This window comes from Entelurus aequoreus, linkage group LG08, assembly GCF_033978785.1.
Source record: "Entelurus aequoreus isolate RoL-2023_Sb linkage group LG08, RoL_Eaeq_v1.1, whole genome shotgun sequence".
NCBI classification, from domain to species: Eukaryota; Metazoa; Chordata; class Actinopteri; order Syngnathiformes; family Syngnathidae; genus Entelurus; species Entelurus aequoreus.
In genome coordinates, this window is record NC_084738.1 from 11602725 (window position 1) to 11619750 (window position 17026).

A 17026-nucleotide genomic window follows, 5' to 3' on the forward strand; every position below is an offset into this window, starting at 1 on the left:
GCAATGTTCCTGTCATATAAGGATATTTGATTAACATTTGTTTGCAGAAGATCTTCAAAACAGCAATGTTTCGGTCATATAAAGGATCTTTGTCTAACATTTGTTTGCAGTAGATCATTAAAAACAGAAATGTTCCAGTCACATAAAGGATCTTTGACTAACATTTGTTTATAGTAGATCATTAAAACAGCTACGTCCCTGTCTTATAAATTATCTTTGACAAACATTTGTCTGCTGTAGATCATTAAAAAAAACTAATGTTCCTGCCATATAAAGGATCTTTGATTAACATTTGTTTGCAGTAGATCTTTAAAAACAGCAATGTTCCTGTCATATAAAGGATCTTTGTCTAACATTTGTTTGCAGTAGCTCATTAAAAACAGTATTGTTCCAGTCACATAAAGGATCTTTGACTAACATTTGTTTATAGTAGATCATTAAAACAGCTACGTCCCTGTCTTATAAATGATCTTTGACAAACATTTGTCTGCTGTAGATCATTAAAAAAACTAATGTTCCTGCCATATAAAGGATCTTTGATTAACATTTGTTTGCAGTAGATCTTTAAAAACAGCAATGTTCCTGTCATATAAAGGATCTTTGATTAACATTTGTTTGCAGTAGATCTTTAAAAGCAGAAATGTTCCTGTCATCCGTCCATCCATTTTCTACCGCTTGTTCCTGTCATATAAAGAATATTTGATCAATATTTGTTTGCAGTTGATCTTTAAAAACAGCAATGTCCCTGTCGTATAAAGGATCTTTGCCCAACGTTTGTTTGTTGTAGATCATTGAAAAAAGCAAATGTTCCTGTCGTATAAAGGATCTTCGATTACCATTTGGTTGCAGTAAATAATTTTAAAAAAATGTTCCTTGTCATGTAAAGGATTGTTAAAAAAGCTAATTTTCCTGTAATATAAGGTCTTTGACGAACATTTGGTTGAAATATATCATTTAAAAAAACAGTGTTCCTGTCACATAAAGGATCTTTGACAATCATTTGTAGTAGATTAAAAACAGCAAATGTTCCTGTCATATAAAGGATCTTTGATTAACATGTGTTTGCAGTAGATCGTCAAAACAGCAATGTTTCTGTCACATAAAGGATCTTTGACTAACATTTGTCTGCTGTAGATCATTAAAAAAGCAAATTTTCCAGTCAAATAAAGGATCTTTGATTAACATTTGTTTGCAGTAGATCTTTAAAAGCAGCAATGTTCCTGTCATATAAAGGATCTTTGATTAACATTTGTTTGCAGTAGATCTTTAAAAGCAGCAATGTTCCTGTCATCCGTCCATCCATTTTCTACCGCTTGTTCCTGTCATATAAAGAATATTTGATCAATATTTGATTGCAGTTGATCTTTAAAAACAGCAATGTCCCTGTCGTATAAAGGATCTTTGCCTAACGTTTTTTTTTTTGTAGATCATTGAAAAAAGCAAATGTTCCTGCCTTATAAAGGATCTTTGATTACCAATCATTAAAAAAATGTTTCCCTGTCATGTAAAGTATTGAAAATTATTATTAAAAAAGCAAATGTTCCTGTAATATAAGGTCTTTGACGAACATTTGGTTGAAATATATCATTTAAAAAAACAGTGTTCCTGTCACATAAAGGATCTTTGACAATCATTTGTAGTAGATCATTAAAAACGGCAAATGTTCCTGTCATATAAAGGATCTTTGATTAACATGTGTTTGCAGTAGATCTTCAAAACAGCAATGTTTCTGTCATATAAAGGATCTTTGTCTAACATTTGTTTGCAGTAGCTCATTAAAAACAGAAATGTTCCAGTCACATAAAGGATCTTTGACTTACATTTGTTTATAGTAGATCATTAAAACAGCTATATCCCTGTCATATAAATGATCTTTGACAAACATTTGTCTGCTGTAGATCATTAAAAAAGCTAATTTTTCAGTCATATAAAGGATCTTTGATTAACATTTTTTTGCAACAGATTTTTAAAAACAGCAAATGTTCCTGTCATGTAAAGGATCTTTGTCTAGCATTTGTTTGCAGTAGATCTTTAAAAACAGAAGTGTTCCTGTCACATAAAGGATCTTTGACTAACATTTGTTTATAGCAGGCCCTCAAAAAGCAATTTTCCTATCATATAAAAATGATCTTTGACTTTACATTTGTTTTCCAGTAGATCATTAAAAACAGCTATGTTCCTGTCACACAAAGGATCTTTGATGAACATTTGTTTGCAGTAGCGCTTTAAAAACACCAATGTTCCTATGACATAAAGGATCTTTGACGGACCTTTGTCTGGTGTAGATCATTCAAAAAAAGCAAATGTTCCTGTCATATAAAGGATCTTTAATTAACATTTGTTTGCAGTAGATCATTAAAAACAGCAATGTTCCTGTCACATAAAAGATCTTTGACAAACAATTGTCTGCTGTAGATCATTTAAAAAATAGTAATTTTCCTGCCATATAAAGGATCTTTGATTACATTTTTTTTGCAGAAGATCTTTAAAAACAACAATGTTCCTGTCACATAGAAGATATTTGACACACGTGTTTGCAGTAGATCATTAAAAACAGCAAGTTTTCCTGTCATATAAATGATCTTTGACAAACATTTGTCTGCTGTAGATCATTAAAAAAGCTAATTTCCCTGTCATATAAAGGATCTTTGATTAACATTTGTTTGCAGTAGATCGTTTAAAAATAGCAATGTTCCTGTCAGTTAGACAAGGACCGTTGACTAGCATTTATTTTACAGCACGTCCTTGAAAACAGTATTGTTCATGTCACATAAAGGATCTTCGATTAACATTTTTTACAGCTAGCCCTTAAAAACAGCAGTGCCCCTGTCATTTTAAGGATCTTTGAATAACATTTGTTTGCAGTAGATCATTGAGAGCGGTGTTCCTGTCCTATAAGGGATCTTTGACTAACATTGTTTGCAGTAGTTCATTAAAAACAGCAGTGTTCCTGTCATATTAAGGATATTTGATAATAATAATAATAATAATAATAATAATAATAATAATAATAATTAGGGATATTATCGGCCGATAAATGCGTTAAAATGTAATATCGGAAATTATCGGTATCGGTTTTTTTATTATCTGTATCGGGTTTTTTTTGTTTTTTTATTAAATCAACATAAAAAACACAAGATACACTTACAATTAGTGCACCAACCCAAAAAACCTCCCTCCCCCCATTTCTTTCTGTTATCAATATTCTGGTTCCTACATTATATATCAATATATATCAATACAGTCTGCAAGGGATACAGTCCGTAAGCACACATGATTGTGCGTGCTGCTGGTCCACTAATAGTACTAACCTTTAACAGTTAATTTTACGCATTTTCATTAATTACTAGTTTCTATGTAACTGTTTTTATATTGTTTTACTTTCTTTTTTATTCAAGAAAATATTTTTAATTTAGTTATCTTATTTATTTATTTATTTTTTAAAGTACCTTATCTTCACCATACATGGTTGTCCAAATTAGGCATAATAATGTGTTAATTCCACGACTGCATATATCGGTTGATATCGGTATCGGTTGATATCGGTATCGGTAATTAAAGAGTTGGACAATATCGGAATATCGGATATCGGCAAAAAGCCATTATCGGACATCCCTAATAATAATAGATTTTATTTGTAAAAAGCACTTTACATTGAGTAACAACCTCAAAGTGCTACAGTGTATTAAAATAAAAAGATAATAAAAAAATAAATATACAATGACGACCATTTGTTTTCAGTATAACATTGAAACACCAATGTTCTTGTGTTTTTTTTTACAGTCGGCCCTTAAAAACAGCAATGTTCCTGTCATATAAAGGATATTTAACTAAACATTTTTTGCAGAAGGTTCTTAAAATCAATCAATCAATCAATGTTTATTTATATAGCCAAGTAGGAGTGTTCCTTCTATGTAAAGGATCTTTGACTTGCATTGTTCGCAGTGAGTCTTCAAAAACGGCAGAGCTCTCCTGTTATATACAGGATCTTTGACAGGTGTTTAATTTTCGTCTTCATGTAGAGGATCTTTGATCAGCTTTTTTTTTTTTAAGTCTGCCCTTATAAACAGCAATTTTCCTGTCAAATGAAAGGATCTTTGACTAACATTTGTTTGCAATAGATCATTAAAAAAAACTATGTTCCTGTCATATAAAGAATCTTTCAATAAACATTTGTTAGCAATACATTATTAAAAACACCTATGTTCCTGTCATATAAAGGATCTTTGTCTAACATTTGTTAGCAATACATCATTAAAAACACCTATGTTCCTGTCATATAATGGATCTTTGACTAACATTTGTTAGCAATAGAGCATTAAAAAAAGCTATGTTCCTGTCACATAAAGCAGTGGTCCCCAACCTTTTTGTAGCTGCGGACCGGTCAACGCTTGAAAATTTGTCCCACGGACCGGTGGGGGGGTATTTACATTTTTTTTTTTTTTTTTTTTTTTAAATTTTTTTTTTACATAAATAAATACAATCATGTGTGCTTACGGACTGTATCCCTGCAGACTGTATTGATATATATTGATATATAACGTATATATTGTGTTTTTTATGTTGTTTGTTTTTTGGTTTTTTTTATTTCTTGTGCGGCCCGGTACCAATCGGTCCACTGACATAAAGGATCTTTGACTCGCATTCTTTTCCCCGCAGTCATCTTTAAAAACGGCAGAATGCTTCTGTTATTTAGACAATGATCTTTGAGTAACTGTTTTTTGCAGAATGTCCTTAAAAGTAGGAGCGTTCCTGTCATGTAAAGGATCTTTGACTTGCTTCGTTTGCAGTGAGTCTTCAAAAACAGCAGGGCTCTCAGGTTATATGAAGGATCTTTGACTGGTTTATTTTTGCTGTACGTCTTTAAAAACAGCAGTACTCCCGTCATGCAAAGGATCTTTGACTAATATTTTGTGCAGTACGTCTTAACAAACAGCAGAGTTATAATGTCAGGAGTTTAAATAATTTATTGTCCAATTGTGGTACGTGTACCACTAGTGGGCTCCAGCTAGTGGTCAACATAGAATGACTTCATTGTACAGTGTTTTATTTTCCTATATTCAAACACAGTGTGACTGTTCGAACTGTGTGTGACGTTACAGTGGTCAAAAATATTAAATATACTTGTAAAATAAAACCTCTACCTTCTTTTTAATGAAAACTTAGACCTACAACGCTACTGTATTTTAACGTTGGTCATTATGGTGGTGTTTAGGGCACGTCCGACCGGAAGGAGGCCACGGGGAAGACCCAGGACACGTTGGGAAGACTATGTCTCCCGGCTGGCCTGGGAACGCCTCGGGATCACCCGGGAAGAGCTGGAAGAAGTGGCTGGGGAGAGGGAAGTCTGGGCTTCCCTGCTTAGGCTGCTGCCCCCGCGACCCGACCTCGGATAAGCGGAAGAAGATGGATGGATTGATTATGGTGATACTTGGAGAGCCAAGTGTTTACTGAGGTGGTACTTGGAGACAAAAGTATAAGAACCACTGTTATAAATGATCATTTAGATAAAAACCACAGTGTCCTTGTCATATAAAAAATATTGAAATATCGTTTTAATTAGGGATGTCCGATAATGGCTTTTTTGCCGATATCCCGATATTGTCCAACTCTTAATTACAGATACCGATATCAACCGATAACGATATATACAGTCGTGGAATTAACACATTATTATGCCTAATTTGGACAACCAGGTATGGTGAAGATAAGGTACTTTTTAAAAAAATTAATTCAATAAAATAAGATAAATAAATTTAAAAAAAATTCTTGAATAAAAAAGAAAGTAAAACAATATAAAACAGTTACATACAAACTAGTAATTAATGAAAATGAGTAAAAATTAACTGTTAAAGGTTAGTACTATTAGTGGACCAGCAGCACGCACAATCATGTGTGCTTACGGACTGTATCCCTTGCAGACTGTATTGATATATATTGATATATAATGTAGGAACCAGAATATTAATAACAGAAAGAAACAACCCTTTTGTGTTAATGAGTGTAAATGGGGGAGGGAGGTTTTTGGGGTTGGTGCACTAATTGTAAGTGTATCTTGTGTTTTTTATGTAGATTTAATTAAAAAAATACAAATAAAAAAAAATAAAAAAACGATACCGATAATAAAAAAACGATACCGATAATTTCCGATATTACATTTTAAAGCATTTATCGGCCGATAATATCGTCAGGCCGATATTATCGGACATCTCTAGTTTTAATGCAGCAAGCTTTTAGAGATCTTTTTTCAGTCTGTTGGGGCCAGTGCCCTGTACTTTGCAGTGGTTTGTTGGGGGAGCAGCACCAGCAAAAGGGACTTAAACCGGATTGACAAGCTGATCCGGAAAGCCGGCCAAACTATTGGCACGCAGTTGGAGGCGTTTGAGTCAGTGAGGGACAGGAGGACACTGGACAAACTGCTCGCCATCATGGACAATCCTACCCACCCACTCCACCAGACAATTGAGGGACAGCGGAGCTCATACTCCAACAGGCTCCTTCAGCTTCGATTCAAGAACTCCTTCATTCTGCACTCCATCCAGCTGTATAATCACTCGCCATACAGCAATAGATGATATCTGTCTATTACCTGACCACTTCTATGTTAGCTACCTCTCTTTGTTTATAATGTCTATTTTCTGCTGAATCTACTCTCTATTTTATGCTGCAGCTGTTACATATATTGTAATATTGTACATAGGGATGTCCGATAATGGCTTTTTGCCGATATCCGATATTCCGATATTGTCCAACTCTTTAATTACCGATACCGATATCAACCGATACCGATATCAACCGATATATGCAGTCGTGGAATTAACACATTATTATGCCTAATTTGGACAACCAGGTATGGTGAAGATAAGGTACTTTTTTAAAAAATTAGTAAAATAAGATAAATAAATTAAAAACATTTTCTTGAATAAAAAAGAAAGTACAACAATATAAAAACAGTTACATAGAAACTAGTAATGAATGAAAATTAGTAAAATTAACTGTTAAAGGTTAGTACTATTAGTGGAGGTTTTTTGGGTTGGTGCACTAATTTTAAGTGTATCTTGTGTTTTTTATGTTGATTTAATTTAAAAAAAATATATATATATTAAAAAAAAACAAAAAAAACGATACAGATAATAAAAAAACGATACCGATAATTTCCGATATTACATTTTAACGCATATATCGGCCGATAATATCGGCCTGCCGATATTATCGGACATCTCTAATTGTACATTGTCATTGGGATTTGTTATATATTGTATATCCATCCATCCATCCATTTCCTACCGCTTTGCCCCTTTCGGGGTCACAGGGGGTGTTGGAGCCTATCGCAGCTGCATTCGGGCGGAAGGCGGGGTACACCCTGGACAAGTCGCCACCTCATCACAGGGCCAACACAGATAGACAGACAACATTCACACTCATATTCACACACTAGGGCCAATTCAGTGTTGCCATTAACCTATCCCCAGGTGCATGTCTTTGGAGGTGGGAGGAAGCCGGAGTACCCGGAGGGAACCCAATAAAAATATAATATAATATATCAGTATATATTATATACTGTATATATAATATGTAAATATTACATGTTATATTTTATATTGCTACTATGGTATATTTTTAGTCTACTTCATACCTTTTGTTTTTGCTGTCTTTTTGTGCCCTTGTGTGCATTATCCTTTCCATCCTTTGTAACTGAGCTACTGTGTGGATCAATTTCCCTTGTGGATCAATAAAGTTTGTCTAAGTCTAAGTTTAATCAGCAGTATGTCTTTAAAAAAAGTGTTATTCAGAGACTCTTTGACTAGCATTTAACAGCAGTCTTTCGCAGTAATTGTTGTTTTTTTTCATGTAAAAGCAAAGAAGACTTTACAGGTAACGCAGCAGCTAAAGACAATAAAAAGTGCATATTTCACACATGCTTCAATTATAACAATATTTGAGTGTATGGCCAACTGGAATTTTTTTTGCATGACATTTCACATGCAATGAGATTTTTTTTTTTTTTAGAAGGACATTTCTCTTTATTGATAAAATGATAGATAAGGGTATAAGTAGCCTATAATTGATATTTAATGGCCTAACAATATATTTTAAAATCTATGTTTAGGTTTCTTTTATTTCTGCACCTTCATGTTATTTATGCCATCATAAAAAAAGGCGTGTCACATTCAGGGGCTCCCTCTTGCGTGGGTTTTTTTTTGCAAGGTTGCTATTTTAAGCTTTGAGATGAATGACCAGTGCAACCCTTATTTGGTTCCGCTGCATTTTACTATTGACTAGCGTGTGTGTGCATTCAGTTAGTTTTACTCACAAGGCCTTGTGTTTGTCCTCAGCGAGGATCTGGTCATTGGGCTTTAGGCCGTACCTTTTTAAAGGACATTAATTAATCACAGATCATTGATGACATCACAGGAAATAGACAAGTTAGTCACGCTTACTTATCAAGGAAGTCCTTGTCGACCACAGCAGATATGTCCAGCAGGGGGTTGCCCATCCCGAAGAGTGTGTTTTCACTGAGTGGATGGAGAAAAAAACTTGACATTATGTTGTGCAAACTCAGCAGGCACAGGCACACATTCTGTGATATGCAGAGTCATCGCTTTGGGATTTATTGACTTATTTTTTGTTTTTAATCATCATACTTACAATAAAACACATTTAGATAATAGGAAATATATATATATATATATATATATATATATATATATATATATATATATATATATATATATATATATATATATATATATATATATATAATTTAATATTGTATATATATATTAATGTTTTTAATATTATATATATATATATATATATATATATATATATATATATATATATATATATATATATATATATATATATATATATATATATATAGGTGTGTGTGTGTTTAAATGATGGCATGGTTCCTATTTAGTCTGATATCTTAGTGGTCAAAGTACCCTCCCTTGCATGATTATTTATTACCCAGTTTGCATGATTTAAAAATGCTCTCAAAAGTATAGTATTTGCATATTATTTTACAGGTAGTAGCAGCAAAAACATTTTAAAAAGTGTTACATTCTACCCCCCCCCCCCCCCCCCCCCAAACCACGAAGTGTCTCACACATCGACCACAAGACAAGAGCAATAAATGTTTTCTCTTAAATTATAGATCTTACCTTGGAGTTGACATGTTGTCACAAAGCGTTGCAGCCAAGCGTAATAATAAGTATTTGTAAAGTTATTATTATTATTATGCAATGCTCCAACACGCTTTTTCAGGGCGGCCAAAGAAACGTGCTTTAGGGAATACCGGAAGCGTAAGCAGTACGATGGAAAACGCCGATTGGCTGACGGTGGGTTGACGTGAGTTTTTCTGGTAAATGATTGGCTACGAAGAAGGAAGTTTGACATTTGGTGTGTTTGAGGAAAACTGGGACAGACGAGATTTTGGGCAGGCTACTAGTTTGAGGACAAAATATCGTGGACTTTTTAATTTGTAACACGACAGAACGTTCTAACAACTAAACATCTACCCTTGCGTGGGTGTCAAACTTCAGTGCACAAATGTGTCAAATTTGGTGTAGACGGCCGCCACGTCTCTTCGTCGCGTAACTTGAACGTCGCATTTTTCTGTAACTTTTTTTTTATTCAAGTTTTTTTTGTTTTTTTATAAACCTTTATTTATAACATGCAATAATGAAAGAAATAATAATGAACAAAACATGTACAAAAACAGTACAAAACAACGGCAGGGGGTTGTAAACTCAAAGCAACTAAAATAGAATGCAGAATATATATATGTAACAAAGTGTAAAGCCACAGGCTCACATAAGTTCCGTAAATAATCAAAATTTGGAGCACAGCATCGTAGTTTTCACAGCTTTTTGGCTGTTAAAGATAGAAAGCTTTTTAAAGTAAAGTTCTACTTATTTTTTAAAGGCACAAAAAAACAGGTCGGGTATTGAGAAACTTACATTTATGAATATAAAACTTAGCCAATAGTATAATGAGGTTGCAAAGGTAAAATTCCTTTTCAATTTTTTTTCATATTGTGTGTAAATCCAAGTAGCACATCTTGCATTTTTCTGTAACTTTCACACGTTTTCTGTTTAGAAATGTACAAAAATGAATGCTTTTAGTATGTCGTAAACGGTTTGAAACGAGGTTTAGCGCGAAAAAAGCCACGGCATGTTTTTATTTTCTTATTTTTATTTTTACAATATGGTGTCGTTAATAAAGTTATCGGTGCTTCAACAGTACGGTCAGAGACCCATTGTTAACTAGATGATGCAATTCCTGCAGGAATTGCGTGTGAATGCTCCTATGTTGAAGTTTAACTGAAATCCTGGAATGTTTTTAGAATTGTTGAAGTAGAATGTGTGAATTCTCCAATAAATAGATGGATTTTGGTGTGGAAAACCATATGGGTGAATGCTTTGGAGCATTCACACAATAATAATAAGTAGATTAATTTCGGTGTAGAAAACCATATGGGTGAATGCTTTGGAGTATACACACGATAATAATAAGTAGATTAATTTTTGGTGTAGAAAACCATATGGGTGAATGCTTTGGAGCATTCACACAATAATAATAAATATATTAATTTTGGTGTAGAAAACCATGTGGGTGAATGATTTGGAGCATTTACACAATAATAATAAATAGATTAATTTTGGTGTAGAAAGCCATGTGGGTGAATGATTTGGGGCATTTACACAATAATAATAAATAGATTAATTTAGGTGTAGAAAACCATATGTGTGAATGATTTGGAGCATTCACACAATAATAATAAATATATTAATTTTGGTGTAGAAAACCATATGGGTGAATGCTTTGGAGCATACACACAATAATTATAAATATATTAATTTTGGTGTAGAAAACCATATGGGTGAATGCTTTGGAGCATTCACACAATAATAATAAATATATTAATGTTGGTGTAGAAAACCATGTGGGTGAATGATTTGGAGCATTCACACAATAATTATAAATATATTAATTTTGGTGTAGAAACCCATATGGGTGAATTCTTTGGAGCATTCACACAATAATAATAAGTAGATGAATTTTGGTGTAGAAAACCATATGGGTGAATGCTTTGGAGCATTTACACAATAATAATAAATAGATACATTTTGGTGTAGAAAACCATATGTGTGAATGCTTTGGAGCATTTACACAATAATAATAAATAGATACATTTTGGTGTAGAAAACCATATGTGTGAATGCTTTGGCGCATTCACACAGTAATAATAACAAATAGATACATTTTGGTGTAGAAAACCATATGTGTGAATGCTTTGGAGCATTTACACAATAATAATAAATGTATTAATTTTGGTGTAGAAAACCATATGGGTGAATGCTTTGGAGCATTTACACAATAATAATAAATAGATACATTTTGGTGTAGAAAACCATATGTGTGAATGCTTTGGCGCATTCACACAGTAATAATAACAAATAGATACATTTTGGTGTAGAAAACCATATGTGTGAATGCTTTGGAGCATTCACATAATAATAATAAATAGATTAATTTTGGTGTAGAAAACCATATGGGTGAATGCTTTGGAGCATTCACATAATAATAATAAATATATTAATTTTGGTGTAGAAAACCATATGGGTGAATGCTTTGAAGCATTCACACAATAATAATAAATAGATGAATTTTGGTGTCGAAAACCATATGTGTGAATGCTTTGGAGCATTCACACAATAATAATAGATTAATTTTGGTGTAGAAAACAATATGGGTGAATGCTTTGAAGCATTCACACAATAATAATAAATAGATGAATTTTGGTGTCGAAAACCATATGTGTGAATGCTTTGGAGCATTCACACAATAATAATAAATAGATGAATTTTGTGTGTGCGATGAGGTGGCGACTTGTCCAGGGTGTACCCCGCCTTCCGCCCGAATGCAGCTGAGATAGGCTCCAGCACCCCCCGCGACCCCAAAAGGGACAAGCGGTAGAAAATGGATGGATGGATGAATTTTGGTGTCGAAAACCATATAATAAGTTAGAGATGCTACCTCAGTAGAAGCATTTAAGTCCCATCTTACAACTCATTTGTATACTCTAGCCTTTAAATAGACCCCCCTTTTAGACCAGTTGATCTGCCGTTTCTTTTTTGCTCTGCCCCCCTCTCCTGCCTGGAGTGGGGGGCACAGGTTCGGTGGCCACGGATGAGGCGGTGGCTGTCCAAAGTCGGGACCCAGGGTGGACCACTCGTCTGTGCATCGGTTGGGGACGTCTCTGCGCTGCTGACCTGTCTCCGCTCGGGATGGTCTCCTACTGGCCCCACTATGGACTGGACTCTCACTATTATGTTAGATCCACTATGGACTAGACCAGTGGTTCTGAACCTTGTTGGAGGTACCGAACCCCACCAGTTTTATATGCGCATTCATTGAACCCTTCTTTAGTGAAAAATTAAAACAATTTTGTTTTTCAAATTCAAGACAAAGTTATATATTTTTTTACTGATGCACAAAATGAACCGTGCATGAACATCACCTTGTTCAAAGAACAAAACCGACACAGTGCATAAACTCACAACAAATTACACACCTGCAAATCAGATGGAAAATTTCAGGGAACATTGTTTGGGGGGTATCCATAACACGCCGACAGGGAGAAGTTTTTATTTACACGATGAGTCGGTGTGTCTTAACCTCCGCGGCGGAGGCTCCGCCGAACCCCTGAGGCAGACTCACCGAACCCCTATGGTTCGATCGAACTCAGGTTAAGAACCACTGGACTAGACTCTCACAATATTATGCTAGATCCACTATGGACTGGACTCTCACTATTATGTTAGATCCACTATGGACTGGACTCCCACTATTATGTTAGATCCACTATGGACTGGACTCTCACTATTATGTTAGATCCACTATGGACTGGACTCTCACTATTATGTTAGATCCACTATGGACTGGACTCCCACTATTTTGTTAGATCCACTATGGACTGGACTCTCACTATTATGTTAGATCCACTATGGACTGGACTCCCACTATTATGTTAGATCCACTATGGACTGGACTCCCACTATTATGTTAGATCCACTATGGACTGGACTCCCACTATTATGTTAGATCCACTATGGACTGGACTCTCACTATTATGTTAGATCCACTATGGACTGGACTCCCACTATTTTGTTAGATCCACTATGGACTGGACTCTCACTATTATGTTAGATCCACTATGGACTGGAATCCCACTATTATGTTAGATCCACTATAGACTGGACTCTCACTATTATGTTAGATCCACTATGGACTGGACTCCCACTATTATGTTAGATCCACTATGGACTGGACTCTCACTATTATGTTAGATCCACTATGGACTGGACTCTCACTATTATGTTAGATCCACTATGGACTGGACTCTCACACTATTATGTTAGATCCACAATGGACTGGACTCTCACTATTATGTTAGATCCACTATGGACTGGACTCTCACTATTATGTTAGATCCACTATGGACTGGACTCCCACTATTATGTTAGATCCACTATGGACTGGACTCTCACTATTATGTTAGATCCACTATGGACTGGACTCCCACTATTATGTTAGATCCACTATGGACTGGACTCTCACTATTATTTTAGATCCACAATGGACTGGACTCTCACTATTATGTTAGATCCACTATGGACTGGACTCTCACTATTATGTTAGATCCACTATGGACTGGACTCTCACTATTATGTTAGATCCACTATGGACTGGACTCCCACTATTATGTTAGATCCACTATGGACTGGACTCTCACTATTATGTTAGATCCACTATGGACTGGACTCTCACTATTATGTTAGATCCACTATGGACTGGACTCTCACTATTATGTTAGATCCACTATGGACTGGACTCCCACTATTATGTTAGATCCACTATGGACTGGAATCCCACTATTTTGTTAGATCCACTATGGACTGGACTCTCACTATTATGTTAGATCCACTATGGACTGGACTCCCACTATTATGTTAGATCCACTATGGACTGGACTCTCACTATTATGTTAGATCCACTATGGACTGGACTCCCACTATTATGTTAGATCCACTATGGACTGGACTCTAACTATTATGTTAGATCCACTATGGACTGGACTCCCACTATTATGTTAGATCCACTATGGACTGGACTCCCACTATTATGTTAGATCCACTATGGACTGGACTCTCACTATTATGTTAGATCCACTATGGACTGGACTCTCACTATTATGTTAGATCCACTATGGACTGGACTCCCACTATTATGTTAGATCCACTATGGACTGGACTCTCACTATTATGTTAGATCCACTATGGACTGGAATCCCACTATTATGTTAGATCCACTATGGACTGGACTCTCACTATTATGTTAGATCCACTATGGACTGGACTCCCACTATTATGTTAGATCCACTATGGACTGGACTCTCACACTATTATGTTAGATCCACAATGGACTGGACTCTCACTATTATGTTAGATCCACTATGGACTGGACTCCCACTATTATGTTAGATCCACTATGGACTAGACTCTCACAATATTATGCTAGATCCACTATGGACTGGACTCTCCCACTATTATGTTAGATCCACTATGGACTAGACTCTCACAATATTATGCTAGATCCACTATGGACTGGACTCTCACACTATTATGTTAGATCCACTATGGACTAGACTCTCACAATATTATGCTAGATCCACTATGGACTGGACTCTCACACTATTATGTTAGATCCACTATGGACTGGACTCTCACACTATTATGTTAGATCCACTATGGACTGGACTCTCACAATATTATGCTAGATCCACTCGACGTCCATTGCAAAGGTCCCCACATCTGCGGTCCCCTCCAAGGTTTCTCATTGTCATCCCATTGGGTTGAGTTGTTTCTTGCCCTGATGTGGGATCTGAGTCGTTGTGGCTTGTGCAGCCCTTTGAGACACTTGTGATTTAGGGCTATATAAGTAAACATTGATTGATTGATTGATTGATTGATTAAATGAATGGATGAATTTTGGTGTAGAAAACCATATGGGTGAATGTTTGGAGCATTTAACACAATAATAATATATAGATTAATTTTGGTGTAGAACACCATATGGGTGAATGCTTAATTTGGACTGGAGCATTAACACAATAAGCATGCCGGGTGATGAAAAGTGTTAAAAGTTTGCTAAACATTCAAACACCTAAGCTTGAATTTAAATATTCGCTTTAAATGTACACACATTACATATCATTATTGCCACTGTATGACACAATTGTTTACATTTGTATTAGCACTAGTATGCATGCAATGTACGCAGGCGCGCTAAAGTCACGTGATCCACCTCCACCCTTCAGAAGAGCTAGCGGTAATTAGCATACTTCTTCAATGGATGCTAATAAAACAGGTTGGTCAAGAAAATGGTTCCCAAGTCCGAACCTTCCAGAAGCACAATTATTCAACGGCAACAACGCCGACTGGTGGTAGCAGCTAGCTGCCGCGGCTAAAAGGCAACACGGTTTGAACACAACACACACTTGACATCATTAGCTTAGCATGCTCACCTTAATGTTAGTGTCCTCCATGTTGACGTCTTCTGGTCTCCGTAAGACATGTTCTTTCTTCGAAGGGGGACTTCTTTAAATGGCGCCCTGAAGGTGAACATGCACGGAATGAAAGCACAAACCGCAGCTTCCTCTCTTAAAGAAGATGATGCTGATGGTGGAGCCCACAGAGGAACACACCTTGTAGGGCAGGGCTACACAACTATCTGCTCAAAAGTGTACATAGACTTGTAAAGAACATAATGTCATGGCTGTCTTGAGTTTACAATCATTTTCTTACAACTCTTATTTTTTTGTGATAGAGTGATTGGAGCACATACTTGTTGGTCACAAAAAACATTCATGAAGTTTGGTTCTTTTATGAATTTATTATGGGTCTACTGAAAATGTGACCAAATCTGCTGGGTCAAAAGTATACATACATCCATCTTCTTCCGCTTGGCAAGTTTCACTGCAATAAGGTGCTTTTGGTAGCCATCCACAAGCTTCTGGTTGAATTTTTGACCACTCCTCTTGACAAAATTGGTGCAGTTCAGCTAAATGTGTTGGTTTTCTGACATGGACTTGTTTCTTCAGCATTGTCCACACATTTAAGTCAGGACTTTGGAAGGCCATTCTAAAACCTTCATTCTAGCCATTCCTTTACCACTTTTGCCGTGTGTTTGAGGGTTATTGTCCTGTTGGAACACCCAACTGCGCCCAAGATCCAACCTCCGGGCTGATGATTTTAGGTTGTCCTGAAGAATTTGGAGGTAATCCTCCTTTTTTCATAGTCCCATGATTTACTCTCTGTAAAGCACCAGTTCCATTGGCAGCAAAACAGGCCCAGAGTCCTCCTTCAAAACCGCACTAAAAGAGCACCTCCAGGCAACTACAACCCTAGACTAACACCCTCCCCCCACCTCCCCGGATTGTAAATAATCCAATGTATATACCGTATTTTTCGAAGTATAAGTCGCACCGGACGAAAATGCATAATAAAGAAGGAAAAAAACATAAGTCGCACTGGAGTATAAGTCGCATTTTTGGGGGAAATGTATTTGATAAAAGCCAACACCAAGAATAGACATTTGAAAGGCAATTTAAAATAAAGAATAGTGAACAACAGGCTGAATAAGTGTACGTTATATGACGCATAAATAACCAACTGAGAACGTGCCTGGTATGTTAACGTAACATATTATGGTAAGAGTCATTCAAATAACTATAACATATAGAACATGCTACACGTTTACCAAACAATCTGTCACTCCTAATCGCTAAATCCCATGGAATCTTATACGTCTAGTCTCTTACGTGAATGAGCGAAATATTATTTGATATTTTACGGTAATGTGTTAATAATTTCACACATAAGTCGCTCCTGAGAAAAACTGTGACTTATAGTCCGAAAAATACGGTACTTGTTCTTATGCTTTCTGAGCTCACTAT

The 17026-nt window shown here is 35.7% G+C and overlaps 1 protein-coding gene across 2 annotated transcripts in view; it reads right to left on the minus strand.

The window, feature by feature from the left end:
- The window catches only part of LOC133655403 (adenosine kinase-like), a 359572-nt gene extending 343778 nt beyond the window's left edge, over positions 1-15794 (minus strand). The window contains exons 1-3 of one of the 2 annotated variants that reach the window (XM_062055528.1): positions 15596-15794; positions 8442-8516; positions 8315-8368 (exon numbers count right to left, since the gene is read on the minus strand). In XM_062055528.1, the coding sequence (XP_061911512.1) occupies positions 8315-8368; positions 8442-8516; positions 15596-15696 (230 nt within the window). In that variant the 5' untranslated portion in view covers positions 15697-15794. Of the gene's footprint in view, positions 1-8314; positions 8369-8441; positions 8517-9167; positions 9328-15595 lie in introns of those variants that run through there. The other variant, XM_062055529.1, reaches the window with a different exon arrangement.
- Between the last annotated feature and the right edge of the window lie 1232 nt (positions 15795-17026).